At 36.6% G+C, this 17,906-nt stretch overlaps 2 protein-coding genes and 1 long non-coding RNA gene across 5 annotated transcripts; 2 read left to right on the forward strand and 1 right to left on the reverse strand.

Moving 5' to 3' along the window:
• The first annotated feature begins 5,121 nt into the window (after positions 1-5,121).
• Positions 5,122-12,140, forward strand: arl13a (ADP-ribosylation factor-like 13A). 3 transcript variants are annotated; one of them, XM_008420672.2, is made up of 10 exons: positions 5,122-5,256; positions 7,122-7,238; positions 8,492-8,562; positions 8,640-8,892; positions 8,984-9,089; positions 9,415-9,620; positions 9,713-9,821; positions 11,118-11,388; positions 11,468-11,584; positions 11,669-12,140. In XM_008420672.2, the coding sequence occupies exons 1-10, from the start codon at positions 5,237-5,239 to the stop codon at positions 11,686-11,688; spliced, it is 1,290 nt and encodes a 429-aa protein (XP_008418894.1). In that variant the 5' UTR covers positions 5,122-5,236; the 3' UTR covers positions 11,689-12,140. The 3 variants fall into 3 exon arrangements, with proteins under 3 accessions (XP_008418894.1, XP_008418893.1, XP_081467886.1); XM_008420671.2 differs by having other exon boundaries at positions 11,689-12,140; XM_081611760.1 differs by having other exon boundaries at positions 5,162-5,256; positions 6,906-7,238; positions 11,689-12,140.
• LOC145553116 (uncharacterized) lies at positions 9,417-10,740 on the reverse strand. The gene is made up of 3 exons (XR_014089332.1): positions 10,569-10,740; positions 9,708-9,812; positions 9,417-9,552 (listed from the first exon to the last, which is right to left on the reverse strand). It is a non-coding gene; the product is annotated as an uncharacterized LOC145553116 (long non-coding RNA).
• Positions 12,141-13,076: 936 nt separating the features above from the next.
• tmem35 (transmembrane protein 35) lies at positions 13,077-17,069 on the forward strand. The gene is made up of 2 exons (XM_008420673.3): positions 13,077-13,448; positions 15,840-17,069. Exons 1-2 carry the CDS (start codon positions 13,329-13,331, stop codon positions 16,203-16,205), a joined length of 486 nt encoding a protein of 161 aa, XP_008418895.1. The 5' UTR covers positions 13,077-13,328; the 3' UTR covers positions 16,206-17,069.
• Positions 17,070-17,906: the final 837 nt, after the last annotated feature.

The raw sequence follows: 17,906 nt of genomic DNA on the forward strand, positions 1-17,906 counted from the left end.
CCAGAGAGCGGAGCTACTTAAAATACGTTATTTTTATTTAGTCTAGCACCATCTAGTGGTCAAATTAAAACCTAAAGTGTAAATGACAAGCCAGATTTCCATAAACTGTTATGGAAATAAGTTTTTGGAAACGAATTAATTTTTGAACCACTTGACACATTTTAACAATCTATTTGCTAGTGGAGATCAAATCTTTGAAACTGAATTATTCCACCACCACCAAAAAAAGCAGGAAATAAAAGAATTAAATTGAAGATCATATTAACCTCCACTCCTTTCTGACCGCCAGGGTCTGTCCTGTTCAAATTAGTGTGAAGGACAGGCAAAGAGAGATCAGTTTCCCTTCCATTTTTAGTTCGTTGCAGCAGGGCGGGCTTGGCCTTGTTTTAGTGACGTACAGGCCTGAACAGGTGCAGACTTCAAACTGAGAACGATACGTCAAACATTACAGTCAAACAAAGACATCTAGTCATTATTTTTAAAGAATGAAATGAAAGGATCCTATTTGTGGAGGTACAAATTCAAATTTAGTTTACAGGCGCCGGATTTACTGAAACATTTCCAATGCAAATCCTTTTCCAACAGCTTAAATAGTAGTTAAAATAAACTTAAACTTTGATGAAAGCAGCTTAGAACAGGTTCAACTCAGCTTTAACTGAATACATCACACAGTTTAATCAGATCTTAGGAGAGATGATCCGACTTTGAGGGGGTTTGCACATTTTCGGAAGACTTGTCATTACACTGCAAAAACACAAAATTTTTACCAAGTATACTTGAAATAAGACAAAACTAGCCAACAAGTAACCTTTAAGCAAGATAAAGGAACTTGTTTTAATTAAATAATGCCTTAATATTGAGTACATTTTAATCAACATAATTAATTAACTTAAAAGAAGCTCCTATATCTTAACAAAAAGTTAATTAAGTTAGTTTTGTTTTATTTCAAGTGTACTAAGATAAAAGCTAGACCAAAAATAATTCCGTTTTGGTGTTTCTGCAGCATATAGACTAAAGGTACTTGGTAATATTTTCTATTTTTTTGGTCTAGTTTTTAGTGCAAATATCTTAGTACACTTGAAATAAAACAAAACCAAATCACAAGTAACTTTTCAGCAGGATAGATGAATTTGCTCTAAGTAAAAAAATTCCTTAATATTGATGAAAAAGTATTGGTTCCACTGGCAGATTATTTCACTTATAATATAGAAAAAATGCCTTAAATACTACTTCTGCCATGGGAAATAAAACTTTTTCATCAATATTAAGCAATTATTAACTTAAACAAGCTCCTATAACTTGTTGAAAAGTTGTTTATAAGTTTGTTTTATCTTATTTTAAGTGTACTAAGATGTTTGCACTAGAAACTAAACTAAAAATACTTCGGTTTTGGTGTTTTTGCAGTGCAGTAATGGATGTGTTTGCAGTGTGGTGTGAGTGACTGCAGTCAGTGAACCCAGCAGACAGGAAGTTCATCCTGCAGAACCAGAGCAAGCTGCTTGCATGTTTCCTGTGTTACCGTTCTTTCAGATTGTTTTGAAATGCTTCACAGGAAATCGAAATAAACGACACCGGAAGATTCAGCTTTTATATCCTTAAAAGATCAATCTCAGTTTAAAATCCTGAAACAAACTTTAATATCTTATACATGAGATTGATAAAAGTGCTGCTATTGATTCTTTACTGCACACTCTGCTTCTTTGAATAGATTATCCAGAATGGTGAGTCCTCTCTTACCCAGTAGCTTTTTAAGACCGTAGTTATGGGGTTTAATTGATTCATCCTAAAGCGTTACATTTATTAGATTTTATGAAAATGATGCTGCCACTCTTGTACTTTACAGTTGATGGAAAAAGTTCTGGTACTGATGAGCTTGATGATATTCAAGCTCTGATGCCAATTGTGGCCAAACACTTACATTTTACTTTAATCTGAATTATTCCAAAGTAAAATAAGTTGTTATTTGAACTTGATATTGTGAGTAAAATAACAGAGAAATGTGGCTCTTTAACTAGGTGAGAGCAGATTTTTTTCTTGCATATTGTGAAATAATTATTTGGTTTAAATTGCAGCACTAAGTTAAAACTCACAAGTCAAGATTAATTAACTTAAAAACAATGTTTAGACAACTTGCCTCTTGTTGTTAAATCAACTTCATGAACTTTAAAAATCAAAACAATTTTCTTGTTGACTTAAATTGCATTTTCAAGGCAGCAGATGGACTTTCATTTTCAAGTCAAACCACCTTCAGATGTTTTACAGTGTATCTGATTATTCTCAATCAGGAGGTGCTGACTGTAACAAACACTGCGACATCAGCAGAATAATGCAGAAAGCAGGAGAAAATAGATGCTTGTGCTTTTGCTGCATGAGTGTGAATGTGTGTGTGCGGCTGACGCAGGGATGAGTTTACTCAGCACCGCCTGATTGGACCGGGATTTAAATGACATAATGCGATAAAGCACGGAGAGAGGCCGCTGGTTCTGTCTCTGCAAGATGTAACTGGATATTGATTTTGAAGTCCAGCTGAAGCGCTGCCTCTTAAATCTTCTGGTAATGCTCGGCGGCGTTCTTTAAATAAACATGTAATCATATTTAATTGTCAGTATATGGGATACATTTGCTGCCCGAATAGGAAAAGATTTATTGTTCAAACGCAATGGCGTTTCAGGCACAACATTTTAATATGGCTCCATCTAGTGGCTGTTGTTGATACATACAGATTATTATTACTGTATTAATACCATTATGCAACTGTCTGTTGAGTTAATCCGCAGTAAACACAGAACTGAGTCATTTTTCCAACTCTGTATATCTGGGACTGAATTATTTAGACATATTTAGTTACTAGATTTTATCACAGGTGGATAGAAAAAAACAAAAATTGTAAAAGCTGAACTACTTCACCGTATTTTTACTCGAGTAAAAGTGAAAATAAACCATCCAAGAAACTATTCCAGTAAGAGTAAAAATACTAACTGATCAAAACACAAATGTTTAAAAACTACATCAATAGATGGACCGAAATGTAAAGTGAAGTGAAATTTTTTGTATTTTAAGGACGAAAGTAACAAAAAATAACAAAATTAGGCAAAAGAGCATTTTTCCAAATCAGTTCAAAACTTATAAAACTAACAAAAACTTTAAATGTGTGTGTATATCTAGTGAATTTTTTGGTGAAAATGTGTTTGTTATTCAGTGGGTAGAGAATCCAGACATTTTACTCAAATAAGAGTAGAAATACTCCATAATCAAATTACTCAATTAAAAGAAGTACAACGTTGAAAAAATACTTCTGAATTTACATCTTTCAAAAAAAACTCAAGTAAATCTAAATATAACCAATTACTCTGTTATAATTTCTATTATGGAGTCATTCATAATAGAATACATTAGCTATGCATGTAAAAGTGTCATAAGTCAATTCAATGATTAAGTATAGGACATTTCCACCTCATCCTAATGCAAAAACTTTTTTATAAAAAAAAGAAATACAGGTTCTTGAGTTTTTTCTTTATTTTAAATTGGTGTTTTTCCATTAAGTGAATTTATTTTTGTTATTACAATTTGTGGATGCAGCTGGGGAAGGGAGCAGGTAGAGGCAAACGAGGATTCAATAAACAGAGGGTGAGGCGAAACATAAACAAAAAAAGAATATAAAAAGAGCTGAAAGAGACTAGAACCTCATATAAACAAGAAACAGAAAGAAACAAATCCAAAGCATAAACAATTAGAATAAATGAACTAACTGCAGGGAAAACCAAAAGGAAATGAGAAATAATAAATGATAAACAGAAATTAGTCCAAACAACAGCATCTAGTATCTGGTTGGACCATTTTTGTTTTCAGAAAAGCTTTTATTTTTTGTTCTCAATATGTCCTTACTTATTACACGTGTTGGTTCATATTAACACCAAACAGTTTCCTCATATTCATTGACTTCTGATTAACTGTGGACATCTTTGTTGAAGCCAAGCAGAGTAATGCTAACCAATCACAAGGCAGACGTTGAAGCCTTAAGACTCCTCACTTGCATAATGAGCCAGAAATTCATAAATAAAAGTAAAAAGAGATGAGGAAATGTGAAAAGAACAAACACTTGAAACAAAATAAAATATATACATTTCTTGTCGAAAATGCATGTGCAAGGAAAAAAAAACCAAAACATTTATACAGCTCTAGAAAAAAAGAATAGGCCACTTAAAATAATCATATTCTCTGATTTTACTCTTTGTAGGTCTATGTTTGAGTAAAATGAACATTGTTCTTTTATTCAATGAACTACTGACAAATTGTCTCCGAAATTCCAAGCAAAATGTAATATTTATTTGCAGAAAATGAGAAATGGTCAAAAAAGATGCAGTGTTTTCAGACCTCAAATAAGGCAAAGAAAAGAAGTTTATATTTATTTAGAAACAACTTAGTTCAACTCAGGAAGAGTTCGGAAATTAATATTTGAAGGGATAACCAGGAGGTTTTCAATGGTGTTCAGTGCAGTGTGCAGTTGCTTTTATTTTTAATTCTGTCAGTTTTGGTCTTCCATAGAAATCTGTAAATGTCTATTAAAGGACTTTTAAAAACTCTTTCTACTCATAAAACACAAAGCATGATTCTCTATAGCTCTCTGTGTCATTGTCTGTTTAAATTTTTATTTTTTTCAATTATTTTTTGGATTTCCGTTAGCCGTTGCCATGGCAATGGCTACTCTTCCAGGATTCACGTCAAAACAAACAAAACATTACAAAAACAGTTGTACAAACTCAATATAGCAATATTAACATAGCATATCGATTTTTAAATGTACAATTTTACCAGTTTTTATAATAAAATAATGAAGAAGAGCTCTTTTAAAAGTTCTTAAAAGCTGTTTTTTGCAACAGCTTTTAAGAACATAAAATTTTTTAAGAATATAAAAGTTAATTATATTGAAAATATTTAGTATCTGTAGTACTTTCTGGGAAAGGAGATCATGGAGCGTCACACATCACACCACTCGACACATTTAGTCCTGGACGGATTTATTCACCTCCATTTGGAAAAGTTAAAAAGGAAACCTGCGCCGTCCAATCAGATTTATCGGCTGAGCCTCCGCGCTCTCTGATTGGTGGAGAAGTGAGCGCAGCGTTTCCCAGGATGCACCTCCCACATGAGGTGACTAACGGCTTAACGTCAGCCTGATTAGCTGAGCAGCAGGTGGGTGCAGGATGTCAGTCGGGGCGATCACCCAAACAAATGCATGGACATAGATCTGCTTCTGTGAGTATCTCCGTGAATTTTTACATTTGCATATTTTAATATGTAATTTACTCACATAATCTACTTTTTATTTTAGTGCCAGCAGCACTGAAGATCATTTTATTGCGTTTCAGCACCTGAATGACATAATTATTACAAAAAAAAAAAATCTAATAATGACACATTTTGTGATGAATACTGAGTTGTAAGAGGTTAATGCGGTTTATTTTGTAAATAGTTTGTTTTATTAGTTATAACTGAGATTTCTGAGGAAAAGCAAAATAGTTTTATAATTTCACTTGACGGTTTGGTAATTTTGTTTAAAGCCTTCTAGCTTTATGCCTTGGTGAAAAACCTCGATAACCAGAATGCTTTTGCATTTCCAAAACTCTGACTAGAAAATTCAGTTGAAGGTAAACAACATCCAATTAACCATTTGGCAAAGATTCAAAATCCTTCAGACGGCAAAATAAGAGATTATGGAAACTTTAAATCTGTTTTAATGTGTGTATGTAAGGTTCTTTTTATTAAAAATAGCAAATATTTGCCTGGATAAATTATGACTGCACAGTCAGTAGAGGTGTGTTGATATATCAAGTGTTTAAAAATCTGCCGTCTAAATCTCTGATGCCTTCCCAAGTAATTAACTGTTTAAATTACAAATATGAGCAAACTTTGACGATATTCCACTAATGTTAAAAAAAACAAAATCTCACAATTGCAGTGCGTCCATTAGATAAGAAACACAATTAAAAATCAAATGTGAAAAAGTATGTTCATGTGATAAGTCATTAAAAAACATGCTGCGTCCAACTACTTCCTGTTGTCTTCTTCTTGTGCCAGTAGCAACATCATGTGACTCGTGTGATGTGAAAAAATTACTAATATTCATAACCACTAATTCCTTTTCCCATCCAATACTGAGTGAATTTCAAGCTAGAATCTGTGTTACAAATCCGAAACCGATAATTTGTGCAAAAACACCTAATGTGTTTTGTAAATCTTAAAAAGAAAAGAAGTGGTGTGATTCAGATTTTGAACATTACTGTATTTTATTTATTTTAAAGTCGGAAGCAGGCAATGATATCAGTAACTCAGTACATAAAATCACAAATAAATCCTTTTTTAATAATTAGGAACTATTATAAAATGAAAGCTCGACTCCTAATTGACATGATGGATGGAATGGTTGGCGTCCATCTTTGAAACTTTCCCTCATTTGCATGTTTTTGTTAAGGAAAAGTGGCATATTTACTGTTTTCCCTTTTAGTCCATTTTGTTTATTCCTCAGAACTTCTTCTGCCTTCAAAAAGACTCTAATTTAGGCAAAATCTCAATAATTTAGCTACTTTCTAATATGTTCTTGTTAGGATACATTACATCTAAATTGACTGAAGCAATTCAGTATCAATCCGCACATCATTCGAAAAAAGGCCTTCTATCACAGTTTTGCTAAATAACACACTTCATGCTAGCGTCAAAACATTTTTATCAGAAAACTGTTTTTTCTCCATTATTTTCAAAATGTCAAATAAAAACTCATCTGCTTGTCTGCTGAGGACAAATACGGGTCATCTTGTGAACAACACCGTCAAAGTGGGCCATTCTAAACGGGCTTCAGCAGATTATGGTGCCTGAGCAGATGTACTTGACAAACTTATATCTAGCAGGTTAGTCAGTGGCCTGAATACCTCAGACAGACCTTCTGCTCAGCGTCTGCTGCAACGCACGTGGGGAACTGCCAACCATCTGGGATCGTCCCTAAAGACCAGAGTAAACAGACATAAAGCGTCTTCGCATCAGGCCCGACCGTAAACCCGTTTACTCCAGCTGCTCCAGCCCTGTTTTACGACTAATGCTGAGGTTTAACGCCTGCTTGCCTGCAGGTACCAGTTCCAGAGAAGATGGTGGCCGCTGTGCTCACCTTGTTCTCCTCAAGTCAACATGTTCAACCTGATGAGCAACTGCTGCAGCTGGGTCGCCAAAATCCAGGAGCCACTCAGGTACGCACTGCCACTTTCTCAACCTGAAGCCCCAACGGACAAAAATGCATTTGATTTTTTTCTGGTTTTGCTTTTTTTTTTTTCTTTTTTTGTCATGCTTGCATGTTTTGAGATCATGAAACAAAGACCGCCAGAGTAAACAGAAAATAAAGGTTTTAAATGTTACTTTCATTTAATAATAGAAATTAGCGATATCTAAAAACCTGGTCCTTTCCCCTGAAATCTAATGCCTACTTTAGTTGCTTTTGATGACAACATTTAGCCTAAAACACTTTTTTGGTCCACTCTTCTCTGCAGAATTGTTTAAATTCAGCCATGTTGGAGTTTGACGAGCCCCATCCCAACCTTCATTTTGTTATCTTTGTTATCTTCCTTCGTCCTACTTCAGAGTGTCAGTCAGGTGCTAATTAAGAGATTTATTGTTTCTGCGGGTTTGGCAGAAATCATCCAGGGTTGTGATCAGTGAAATCTAACTTTGCTTTCTACAAAAGACAATTTGTTTTAATAAGGCAGTGATTTCTTTTCACATAGAGCCAGGTTGGCCTGGATTTTTTAAATAAATAAACCCCTAAGGTTTTTGAAGGAATATGGTCCAAGCTTATTTCCCAAAAGTATAGCATTCCTAGCCTTAAAGTGTGTGTGTCATGCAAAATTCACATTTTGCATTTTTTATACTTCCATTTGGGTCTTAACTGCTTCTAAAAACATCCAAAGCGTTAATAATTCAATGTTTTTTGGTGTCTAGAAAATAAGCCATTTCAAAAATCTCCCAAATGTAACGTCACAAATTAGCAGGCACTACCAGTTACCTAGCAACCCAAGTGGAGTTCTAACTGGTTTGACTGCTGCATGTGCTGTACAATGGCTGCTGGAAAATATGAGAATATGTTTTGTGTTTGACCACCCAGAAACCAAATGCTGCATTCTTGCTTGTTGTGCAGGAAGCTCTACTTATGCTTTTTAGAGATGTACACTTGTACAATTGTACATCTGTTTGCAGCCATTTTCACGTGCAATGTGAACACTCAGTTAAGTGGGCGTGGCCAGCAGCAGCTTATTTGGATTTAAAGTGACAGAGGCCCTAAAACGGCTCAAAATAGGACTAAAATCTAATTATCTAAGAATGATTTTGTGCAAAAAATGTAATGAACATGTTTTATAGAGCCCATAGACGGATCCTAATTTGTTTAAGGAAGCATAAAATGTCACATTTAAAAGAGAACTGATATAGTTCTGTTTCTGTTTATCTGAAGGAAAGTGACCATTCTCGTGGTTGGTCTTGACAAAGCAGGAAAAACCTCATCGATCAGAGGGATGTTAAGAGGTACAGTCCTAAACACAGCAGCGTTGGATATCCTCAGCAGGAATGTAACACCTGACTCCCCTGTTCTGCTGCTCCAGTCCCTCCTGGTGTCGACGCGGGGCCGACCCACGGCTGCATTAAAACCGAGCTGAGAGTGGAGAACTACCTCGTCACGCTGCTGGACGTCGGAGGATCAGCAGAGTCCCGTGGAGCGTGGAGGGAGCTCTACGGAGAAGCCCATGGCGTCATCTTTGTGGTGGACTCCTGCGACAGGCAGAGGTTGAAGGAGGCCAGGGACGTTCTCGCGGACCTGCTGAAGCAACCGAGGGTTGCAGGAAAACCCATATTAGTGTAACGACTTCCTGCTTTTAACCTGACTTCTAGTTCTGGTTGAACTTAAATTATATTGGATTAATCGCTACGTGTGTTGTTGTGCTTTCAGGTTGGCAAACAAACAGGATAAGATGAATGCGCTGCTGGGAAGTGAACTGATTGAGATTCTTTCCTTAGAGAAGCTGGTCAACCAAAGCCGCTCTCTGTGCCATATTGTGAGTAAAGGTCAGAGGTCGCCTTGGAAACAAGGTCACAGAAAGACTGGATGTAGAAACTCAACTAGGATGGATGGAAGGTGGATGAGCAAATGGATGGATGGATGGATCTATAAATGGATGGAAAGGCGAATGGACTGACCGATGGATGGATGGGTGGGTTGATAAACAAATCGAAGGATGGATTCATAAAAGGCAGTTTTTTTTACTCTACTTTATTTTCCCTATTTAAAATCTACTTTTATTCTAAAGTTTTTCATTAGTTGAGGAATCCTGATGACAATTAAGTCAGACTGAAATATGAAGATTTCGTTTTTCTTCCCAGGAGCCTTGTTCAGCCTTAATGGACCTGCGGCGCTGGTCGGACAGAAAGACTCTGCGAGGCCTCCGCTGGTTGCTGCGAGCTGTTTGCCTGGATTACCCGGATCTGTGTGCCCGGGTGGCGCAGGACAGCAAGCGGCCTCTGGAGCCCCGGGAGAGAGAAAAGAAAGGCAGATCCGAGAAAGTGCAAAGAATATCCAAACTTGAACGGTACTGTCAAAACCAGAGAAAGACTAAATACAACAGAGATTGATTCTTTCAACAAGATGTGATGGTTAATTTTCACTTTCGTCTCACCTCAGAATGAGATCCAGCAAGTCGGATCTGCGTCAGGTTCATCGGTCCAGAGACAAAGAGAAAAGGAACAGTGGTGAAGGAAAGCTGCAGCCCATTAGGAATATGCTGCAGAAGGTCAGAAGAACATTGGTTTTCATCACGGCAAAAAAAAATTCTCTGGAAATAATAGACCCGGTAGCAAATTTCAGGCATCATGTACATTACAATTACTTTCAGCTTTCAGTTCACATTTTGGACGGTTTCTTTTTTTGTTTGTTTTGTTTCGTTTGTTTGTTTTACTTCTATTTGGGTCTAAACTGCGTCTTCAAACAGTTGAAACAATTTAACATTAAAAATAATAATAATAAAAAACACCTAGAAGTTTTTTGGTAGTAAATTAATGTCTTTTGCGTTCTGTAAACTTAGCGGTTTCAAAAACCTCCAGACACTTGAGTCATAAGCCGTTACCTAGCAACCCAGCGAGCCCAGCCGCTGAGTTGCTAGCGAGCCCAGCCGCTGAGTTGCTAGCGCTGGGCTCGCTAGCAACCCAGCTAGCTCCGGCCTGTTTAGTCAGCCAGTTTAACAGCTGTATGCGCTGTACAGCGGCTGCTTGAAAATATAATAATCTTGTTGTTGACGTACCACCCAGAAACAGGAGGGTAATACTTTTCAAAGATGTACGGTTGTATAATTGCCCATCTGTTAGCCGCCATTTTGAAACGCGAGTGTAAACGTTGTGTTTGGGGCGTGGCCATCTGCAGCTTATTCGGCTTTAAAATGACAGGAGCTGCGTTTCTATTACACATTTGTGAATAACTTTGTCGATATTCCGCTAATGTCGAGAAAACACATTTATATAAGAAACGCAATTATCACACCTACGTCATTAAAACCATGCGGCGCCACCATCGTCCAACTACTTCCTGTCGTCTTCTTCGTCTTTTCCGCCCGTACCGACAGCCTGTTGATCATATGACTAGTGTGATGTGAAAAAAGTGTTTGCGTTGCAGTTTTGTGTAATATGCTAATTTTGATACAGCCCAAAATCCATCTGATCCTATGGTGGTAAGTTTTCATTGAAAAACGAGAGTTTCTTTCAAAATGTTCATGTTTCCATTAAGCAAATTTATTTTTGTAATTGCAATTTGCCCAATTATATGGCCAATTGAAACACAGCCTTAAGGGGCTCAAGATCAAAATTGGCAGAACCGATCAGACTAAAATGACATTATCTAAGAATGATTATGTGCCAAAAAAATTAATGATCATCTTTTGTATCCTAACATGAGCATAATAAGGCAAATTTTAAACCAGCTAAATTCTTAACATGTCTTCTGGAAAGCGTCTTTTGTTGCTATCTAAAGTGAGAACAGAAATCTGAAGAATCTGGTGGATATGGGCAACAACAAAATAACGAGTCTTGTTTCCTAGGAAAACACACTGAAGAAGAGGCTGAGGTCAAAGAAGATAAAGAAAAAACCAGTGAAGGTTAAAGAAGGTGTAAAAGATGTTGAAGAAGCACCTGAAGAGGAAGAGGAGGGTGAAGCAAATGAAGGAGAGCAAGAAAGTTCCGGATGCAGAGACAAAGCCAGCAGTGCCCTGATCCCTCCGAAGAAAAGCAAACTGAAACGCAAGACAAAGGTGAAAGAAGAGATGCTTGACGCTCCAGAATCCCTGGAAAGCAACGAGACGCCAACTAAAGGTTGTCCTTAGCTGCCTTATGTTGTTTCTTATGGTGTGTAGAAATGAATCCTCATATTTTTTATTTATTTTGCATATAGCTAAAGGAGAAAGGAAGAGGAAGAACAAGGTTGTGAAGGTAAAAAGAAAAAACAAGATCAACACGGAGGGAATGCCGGTGGCGTACTCTCAACCCGTGGACCTTTCTGAAACCTTTGGTGAGGCACAACCACTTCTTCTTACCTCCCCCTGTCAGATAAAATAACCCAGGACTCTGAAAATACAAACTTTAATTTAAACAGATGAACCTGTCTCCCGGTAGATCTGTACCGAAAAGCAATCCAGGCTCTGAAGGAACGTCAGGATCAGACTCAGGGACAGTGAATCCGGTTGCTCCCCAACTCTCCAAACAGACACAACCTATAATCTATACTCAACACACCTCATCCACTTGGAAATAACTGTGACTTTTACCAAACAAGGAAAGTTGTATTGACCTCCTGACCCCTGAGCATTTGAGGAGAAGTCTCAGTGTGCAGTGAAGGGAAGGCAAAAAGAAAAAGTCATGTTGTACAGTGTACAAAAAAGAGAAAATTTAGGCAGTATTGTGAGTACCTGGCCGAAATGTTGATTTGTAGTTTGTAAAATGTGATCATTTTTAATCTGTATTTTTTAATATTATTTGAGAATTATCCAACAATGAGCTGATATATTTGCAAAAACTGCTGTGTTCCTGATTAGATTATGAAATGTAATAAAAACATTGTCTCTAAAGTGGCTTGTCTCCTGTTATAATCGGACGTCTTGGCTTTATGGTTTTGATGTTTGGAATCAATGTCCTATTGACGCTATTTTCACATTTCAACCATTAAAGGTCTCCCAAACTGAGAGAAAATGAGTGTTTTCATGGAAGGCAGCCACAAACAAGCCGTGAGCTGGATTGACCTTGGTGACTCATGTTTTCCATCACCTCGGACTGAGAGCGAGAGGACGGAGAAAAACGGACCTGCTCCAGAATATTTTATAGATTTATTTAATTTAATTTAAGAGTTTTTTTGTTATCACTTTCTTTTGTAAAAAAAAATTTACAAATGATAGAAAAATATTTTCAAATTGACTTTTATTGTCTCTTCTGTGAGTTGTACGATGGTGACCAGGCTACAACATTTTTTAAATTGTTTAATTACAAGAATATACTGTAGTCATAACTAACTTTTAAATGTCAAAGCTTGAAAATAAATCCAGGAGCAGTATCTTGTTTAAACTAGAAAACTCTAATTTTTCAAAACTGGTAGTAATAAGATTAGTCTCTCAGTAAAACTAAAATATAGTGAGAAGAGAGTCATAGAAAGCCTCTTTATGTCTTATTAGCACGATCAAATGTGTCCGAGGAGCATATTTTGATATCTCGTTCTGGTTATAACGAATTTTTTTATGGTATGATCTTCTTGTTACAATAAGATATTGCTCCTGAATTTATTTCCAAGCTCTGGCAGAATGTTTCCATACTTTTAGTGCAAATCTTTAATTTTACAAACTCGCTTGTTAGCGCAACCAATTTAACTTGGCTTCTCCTGTCTTGCGTGGTGGTTCTTCCATGAAATAATTTTGTCCACAGGCCCCATACATTCCCGGACGAAGCCGATCAAGCTAACCCTGTGCAGTGACTAGATAGCGTATCATGGTTGCCTAGCAACATCAACTGCAGCCAAAAACCATTCCCTCTCAGCTGTTCAGTTTCACCAGTCTGTGGCCTAATAGTGGTTTTAAATTGCTCTCTCTTATGTATAATTGTGAAGAAAGCCCCCCACTCGGGGATGCGGCGTAAAGTGGCGGTGGGACCGTGTCGCCATTTTTTTTCTGGTTCATCCAGAAGCCCATCCCCCTGGTTGAGGGAAACCGTCCGACTTTCATTCACTCTCCACTGGGAAGCGGCCCGGCTGCGTGTGCGGCGGTTGAAACATGGCCTCGCCAAGGACAATAACCATAGTGGCCCTATCTTTTGCTCTGGGTTTATTTTTCGTGTTTATGGGAACTATTAAGCTCACCCCGAGACTAAGCAAAGATGCCTACAGTGAAATGGTGAGTAAGCGTTGATTCTTTAGCGCATCAGTCGGGCTAAATGAGAGCCATTGTTCCAGGCTTGCTGCAAACGGGCTCGAATATTAACATATGGAGACGCTGACCTAAATAATGAAAGAACCGGAAAATTAGTTCTTTGTAGAGCAACGTGCCACATTAAAGCTTTGTTATCCCTGTGAAGAATTGGGTTATATTGCAGATACATGTGACTCTGCTGTAATCATCATTGTGAAGGTCATTTTATTGTAAAATAAACATCATAATATAGCTCCACCAATGTACAACGCATACAAAAACCTTCCGAAATAGGCGCTGCGGAAGCACTTTAATGTAAAATATATGTTTCTTGTTAAACCGGTGTTTTTACTTACATTTATGCAGAAATAATAACGATTTACTATGTGTAAGTGTAGTTGCACGGCTTCCTTTTTGAAAGAAATAAAGAAAAAGAAGAACTGAAGAGCAATGGCGGCGCATTCGAGCAATTTCTGAGATGCACCTGCAGGTGCTGATGTTGAAACATCCTGCATGGATCAGGACTGACTGGAGGGCATCCCAATGATCCCCATCAAAAATAAAAACAGAATCATAAAGGCATACATTCATATTACACATTAATTAATTAATGTTGGATATATGAAAATAGACTAATATATAAATAAATAATTGGATTCAAAATGAGAATGGGTGGAGTAAACTTAAAATTTCATCATAATATATGTGTAATTTATTGTTAAAAGTGCAGATAAAAGACTTTTGGGGATACCCAGTCACTGCATACCTACCAAGGTCTCACAAAAACAAAAACAGCTGTAAAATAAACTTTCTCGTTTTTAATAATGGTGCTTTACTGCAACAGTTACATTCAGCAACACAGTAGTACTGATAAACACTTAATAATTGGATGTATTTGTATTTGGAGGTGTAAATGCAAGCATTTAATGTATTGTGCAGAGTTAGTAGTTACAACAGTTCTGCAGTCGCAAACATAATTACTTGTCACATGATTTATTTAATGACATATTAATATTTTTCATGATAATGACTGATTACTTGACATTGAACAATTCTTAAATCATAATATTAAAGATGAATAGTTTATTAATACATAATTAAATAACTTAGTGCATCTAAATGCGGCTTTGTTTATGTTAAAGATAGACACATAATTATTTATTTGGTTATTTCATTATTATTAGGATTATTTATAGAATGCCTGCACTCCAATGCATTGTGAAAATAAACTTTCTCTGTTTTGTCAAAAAGACCCCAGCAGGGATTGGCAATCATTGCATTAGTTATTGAAATGAAATGTTATTGTTAGTGAAATGACCACGAGAAAAATTGTGGTTGGTTTTAAAATTGAACCAACCACAATTTTTATCAATTATGTTTATAAAGTCTCGAAACAAAATGCATTTGAAAATCCTGTTTTGCTTAAATGAGAGCATAATAATTTACAATGTTACATGAGTTAATCATAAAATTATTTAATTTAAATCATTTTAAAAATCTGTTATTTATGTAACTATGTATTTGGTAGACCATTGACTTATTTTATTTTGTTTTTATTTATTTAATGACATATGAAGTCAGGTATCACATAATTTGTTTATTTTTTTTGTTGACGTTTATCTTGGATTTGGGTTCTTTTGCCCTTGATACTGTAACAGGGGCTCTTTGAAATACAATTTTTTAAAAAAAATTTATAATTATAGATTTGTTTAATCATATAACATTTTTGAGAACTTTTAAAAAATATATTTGATAAATGGTTTAGTCCAAAAAGTTATGGAAGATTTCTAGATGTATTAAGTGTATTGTTCTTAGTGTTGTGACACTTTTTGTCACAACAACTTTCATAGGCTAAAAGTGGCTCTTAACAGTCTCTTCTTTGTTATTTGGATTGATGCTGGTTTTAGATTAACTACAGGTGCACCGACAAATCGGTGCTAATTTTCTTCATTTTGGGAGGTCGGTGATCGGCCAATACTTAAATGTGAAATCGATCTTATCCGCTGATCTTGCCAGCAAAGGTCTAAAAATCAGCCACTGTCCTCTTTGGCTTTGCTGTGAGAGGTCTGACTGATAGACCGGCCCACCAGGTTATGTCTGCACGTTTGCAGTTAACAATAATCACCCCAGCTACTCAGCAACATTCTTGCTATATTTTGTGACATTTCAGACAAAAAAAATGGTTTCGGCCAAAATCGAAACCGGCAGGTCAGGCTTTTTAAAGATTGGTGATCGGATAGAAAACTGCAGTCATTGCACCCCCAATAGTAACTGTTTAAAAAACTATAATAACACTTGGATATGCTGAATATGGTGAAAGCATTTGGAGAGCTTTTAGCTTTTTCTTTGCATTTTTCTTTGTATTTTTTTTTGCAGAAAAGGGCATACAAGAGCTACGCCAAGGCGCTGCCAGGTCTGAAAAAGATCGGCATCAGCTCCGTTCTTCTTCGCAAGATCATTGGGTCCCTAGAAGTGGGCTGTGGAGTGGTGCTGACCCTGGTCCCGGGCCGGCCAAAGGATGTGGCCAACTTCTTGCTGCTGCTCGTCATGCTGGCTGTGCTGTTCTTCCACCAGCTAGTAGGGGACCCCCTGAAGCGATACGCCCACGCTCTAGTCTTTGGTATTCTGCTTACCTGCCGGTTGCTCATCGCCCGGCAGAGTGATGATCGGCCCGAGCGGGAGGACACCCGGGAGGAGCTGCAAATCAACGACCAGGAAAGGAACAAGGTCAAGCAGTCTTAAGGTCTTCAGCGGTAAAGGAAGAAATGGATTGCAGTAAATGAAAATTAAAGGGAATCATTCACTTCTAGTAATAACCCTCCACATACACACATCCTCTGTTGTCCAGCTGGCTGACTGATTAAGTTCACCAATTCCTCTGCACTTCCACTGTGAAACTAAGAACTCATGTTCCTTTTCTCCTCTGCATAATCGTGGACAATCATGCCTGATTGATCTCAACTTATTGTCTCCACAGTACTGTTTTCTATTTATTTGAGTGCTGCAGCTGTAATAAACGTTTGTGTTTTTACTTGAGTACATATCTTAATTGTTGATTTGAGAATGCCGTTTCTCCATCAGTCTTTGGATCTAGTTTTTTCTAATTTGTTTTTATACCGTAAGTAGCTAGGAGAGACCTGTTATAAATCAATTTGAAGCATGTTTAATTTAGGAGTGCATAAGCCAAAAAAGAACTGTTGATAAAATTTTGTACCACTTACATGTCAGCTTTTCAAAGCTGTGGCAACACAAGGACGAATTACACAAAATAATGCAAATGCTCATTTACTGTTTATTTCAGTAGATATTTCTGGGTGTTCACATGATAGCCTGTTTTAAAATGAAATAATCTGAATATTCTTTCTTCTGCCAGGTTTAAGGCAACACAGATTGCCTCAGGTGTTTGCTGCTAACTGATACAGCAGCAACTTAACCAAAACAATTATAATTTTTGCCTGTAAGAACTTGTATTTTATTCCTTGTAATTCACTGTTACAGTACAAAACTGGGTGATTTTTTTTTCCATCTTTGAGTATTTTAGGTGCAGTTACAAATCCTGTCAATATTTCTGTAAATGAAGAACTTTAAATAAAGAATTGGAGGTGAGAGTGACTTTTTTTCCCTTTTTATCCACACCATTTCATTCAAAGTCACGTCAGTTTTGCAGCAGAAGCTAACAGGCATTGTCAGCATGAGTATATCATATCAGAGCTTTTAATGATCCATTTGAAGCATTGTTTTTTTTTTGGATTTTAAGTGTATACAACAACTTCGAGGAATTGTGAAAACAATTATTCTGTGACGAAGCATCATTTTGTGAACCAGTTTTTAAGTAGATTATATTGAACAGGTCGTTTTTGTGATTGATAATTTGTTCTCTATCTACTTACCTGACACAATTTATTTTAAATCAAATAAAAATATTAGAATTGATGGCAGGGCTGTCCCAGAAGTCTGAAGTTAGCCTGATAGCATGCTATCTTGTTAAGTAGTTTTGGTGTGTTTGGGTTTATTGCTCCGTGGGAACACCTTGTAACTTGTACATTCCTGGGTTCCTGGGTATTTGTATGATGCATCACTACTACTGGCAGCAAAATAGACCCTCAGCACTGCCACCAACACAATGCTTTACATAGGTTTGAAAGCTTTCACTGGGCTTTTCCAAATTTTCTTATTGTTATGCTGTCCAAATATTTTAATTGTGTTAAGTTCCTGGATCGTTCCTCTATTTTGACCAAAATCCTTTCCTTTGAGGTGACAGAAACTAGTTCAGATGTGGAAAACATAGCCACAATTTTATGTTCCATCAAGAAAGTAATACCAAACATGCATCGAATCTGGTTTGGAATGGATGAAAAAGGCTAATTCTAAGTATACTGAAGTGCCTGAAGCTAGTTTTGAGAATTATTATTTATTCTTCAGCAATATTCTACTGGCAATATA

This window comes from Poecilia reticulata, chromosome 10 (assembly GCF_904066995.2).
Source record: "Poecilia reticulata chromosome 10, P_reticulata-male-v2, whole genome shotgun sequence".
Classification (NCBI taxonomy): domain Eukaryota; kingdom Metazoa; phylum Chordata; class Actinopteri; order Cyprinodontiformes; family Poeciliidae; genus Poecilia; species Poecilia reticulata.

Excerpts from the sequence above, each read along its gene's own strand:
- tmem35 (XM_008420673.3), top strand. The coding sequence starts at position 13,329 with ATGGCCTCGCCAAGGACAATAACCATAGTGGCCCTATCTTTTGCTCTG. Across the intron at positions 13,449-15,839 it reads AAGATGCCTACAGTGAAATG|AAAAGGGCATACAAGAGCTA; the intron begins GTGAGTAAGCGT and ends TTTTTTTTGCAG.
- arl13a (XM_008420671.2), top strand. The coding sequence starts at position 5,237 with ATGGACATAGATCTGCTTCT. Across the intron at positions 9,090-9,414 it reads GCCGCTCTCTGTGCCATATT|GAGCCTTGTTCAGCCTTAAT; the intron begins GTGAGTAAAGGT and ends TTTTCTTCCCAG. Across the intron at positions 11,585-11,688 it reads GGACCTTTCTGAAACCTTTG|ATCTGTACCGAAAAGCAATC; the intron begins GTGAGGCACAAC and ends GTCTCCCGGTAG.